The sequence below is a fragment of the Lagopus leucura genome, unplaced genomic scaffold (genome assembly GCF_019238085.1).
Source record: "Lagopus leucura isolate 7727_CA_CO unplaced genomic scaffold, USGS_WTPT01 32333-0_obj-0_obj, whole genome shotgun sequence".
Classification (NCBI taxonomy): Eukaryota; Metazoa; Chordata; class Aves; order Galliformes; family Phasianidae; genus Lagopus; species Lagopus leucura.
The window spans coordinates 1-1,017 of record NW_024966908.1 but is presented as its reverse complement, the minus strand read 5'-3'; the positions used below and the strand labels follow the sequence as shown (position 1 = coordinate 1,017).

The following is a 1,017-nucleotide window of genomic DNA, read 5'->3' as shown; positions in this document are numbered from 1 at the left end:
CCCCCCACCACAGGTCTCCCTATCGCAGGTCCCCAAATTGCAGGTCCCCCCATTGCAGATCTCCCCACCGCAGGTCCCCCCCTCTCAGCTCCCCCCACCGCAGCCGCTCACCTGCCCTCGTCTTTGAGGCGGCCCAGCCGCAGGCAGGCATGCAGCCCCAGCGCGATCTCCGTCATCATGTCCGCCAGCTTCTTCTGCACCAGCTGATTACGGGCCAAGGGCACCCCGAACTGCTTCCTGCGGCACATGGGGGGCACAGAGAGCTGGGGAGGGGGGGGGGGGTCGGGACAGCACAGTGGGGGTGGGGTCTGTCGTGCCTCCCATCTCCCCATTACCTGTCCATGGTGTACTGCCGAGCCGTCTCCAGGCACGTTTCCGCAGCACCCAGCGCGCCCCATGCGATGCCATAGCGAGCGTGGGTCAAGCAGCTGAAGGGACCCTGAGGGGCGGCCGTCAGCGGGGGTCCCAATGCTGGCTTTCACCCCCCACTCTCCCACCATCACCAGCATCCCCCCCCTCCCCTTACCCCCAGCCCCTTGATGCCGGGCAGCACGTTCTCTTCCGGCACTTCCACATCATCCATCACGATCATGCCGGTAGCGGAGGCTCGCAGCGAGAACTTGCCCTCGATTTTAGGGGTGCTGAGCCCCGCCATGCCGCGCTCCAGCAGGAAACCCCGGATCTGCCGGTCCTCCTCGCACACGGCCCACACCACGCACAGCTCAGCCACGGGGGCGTTGGTGATCCTAAAGGTGCAATGGGGGGGGGGGGGGCCGGGGGGACCCAGGGGGGGCTTCCCCCCCCCCCAGCGATGGCTTTGGGGTGGGGGGTCTCACCAGGTCTTGGTGCCCCGCAGGCGGTAGCTCTTGGTGGCTTTGTCGTAGCGCGCTCTCGTCTCCATGCTCCCAGGGTCGCTGCCGTGGTTGGGCTCCGTCAACCCGAAGCAGCCCAACATCTCCCCCTTGGCTGCACAGAGGGATCAGGAGGGGGTAGTCTGCACCCCAAAATCCCCCCCCC

The 1,017-nt window shown here is 67.4% G+C and overlaps 1 protein-coding gene across 1 annotated transcript; it reads right to left on the bottom strand.

Annotated features, from left to right (window-relative positions):
• Window positions 1–106: 106 nt before the first annotated feature.
• LOC122192864 (glutaryl-CoA dehydrogenase, mitochondrial-like) lies at window positions 107–994 on the bottom strand. Its single transcript, XM_042893554.1, has 4 exons — window positions 837–994; window positions 527–746; window positions 336–439; window positions 107–237 (listed from the first exon to the last, which is right to left on the bottom strand). The coding sequence occupies exons 1-4, from the start codon at window positions 953–955 to the stop codon at window positions 108–110; spliced, it is 573 nt and encodes a 190-aa protein (XP_042749488.1). The 5' UTR covers window positions 956–994; the 3' UTR covers window position 107.
• Between the last annotated feature and the right edge of the window lie 23 nt (window positions 995–1,017).

What these genes read in the sequence shown, in the direction of transcription:
- LOC122192864 (XM_042893554.1), bottom strand. Translation starts at nt 955, where the DNA reads ATGTTGGGCTGCTTCGGGTTGACGGAGCCCAACCACGGCAGCGACCCT. An exon ending in CTGCGGGGCACCAAGACCTG is followed by an intron (nt 747 to 836) that starts GTGAGACCCCCC and finishes TTGCACCTTTAG; the next exon opens with GATCACCAACGCCCCCGTGG. An exon ending in CCGGCATCAAGGGGCTGGGG is followed by an intron (nt 440 to 526) that starts GTAAGGGGAGGG and finishes GCCGCCCCTCAG; the next exon opens with GGTCCCTTCAGCTGCTTGAC.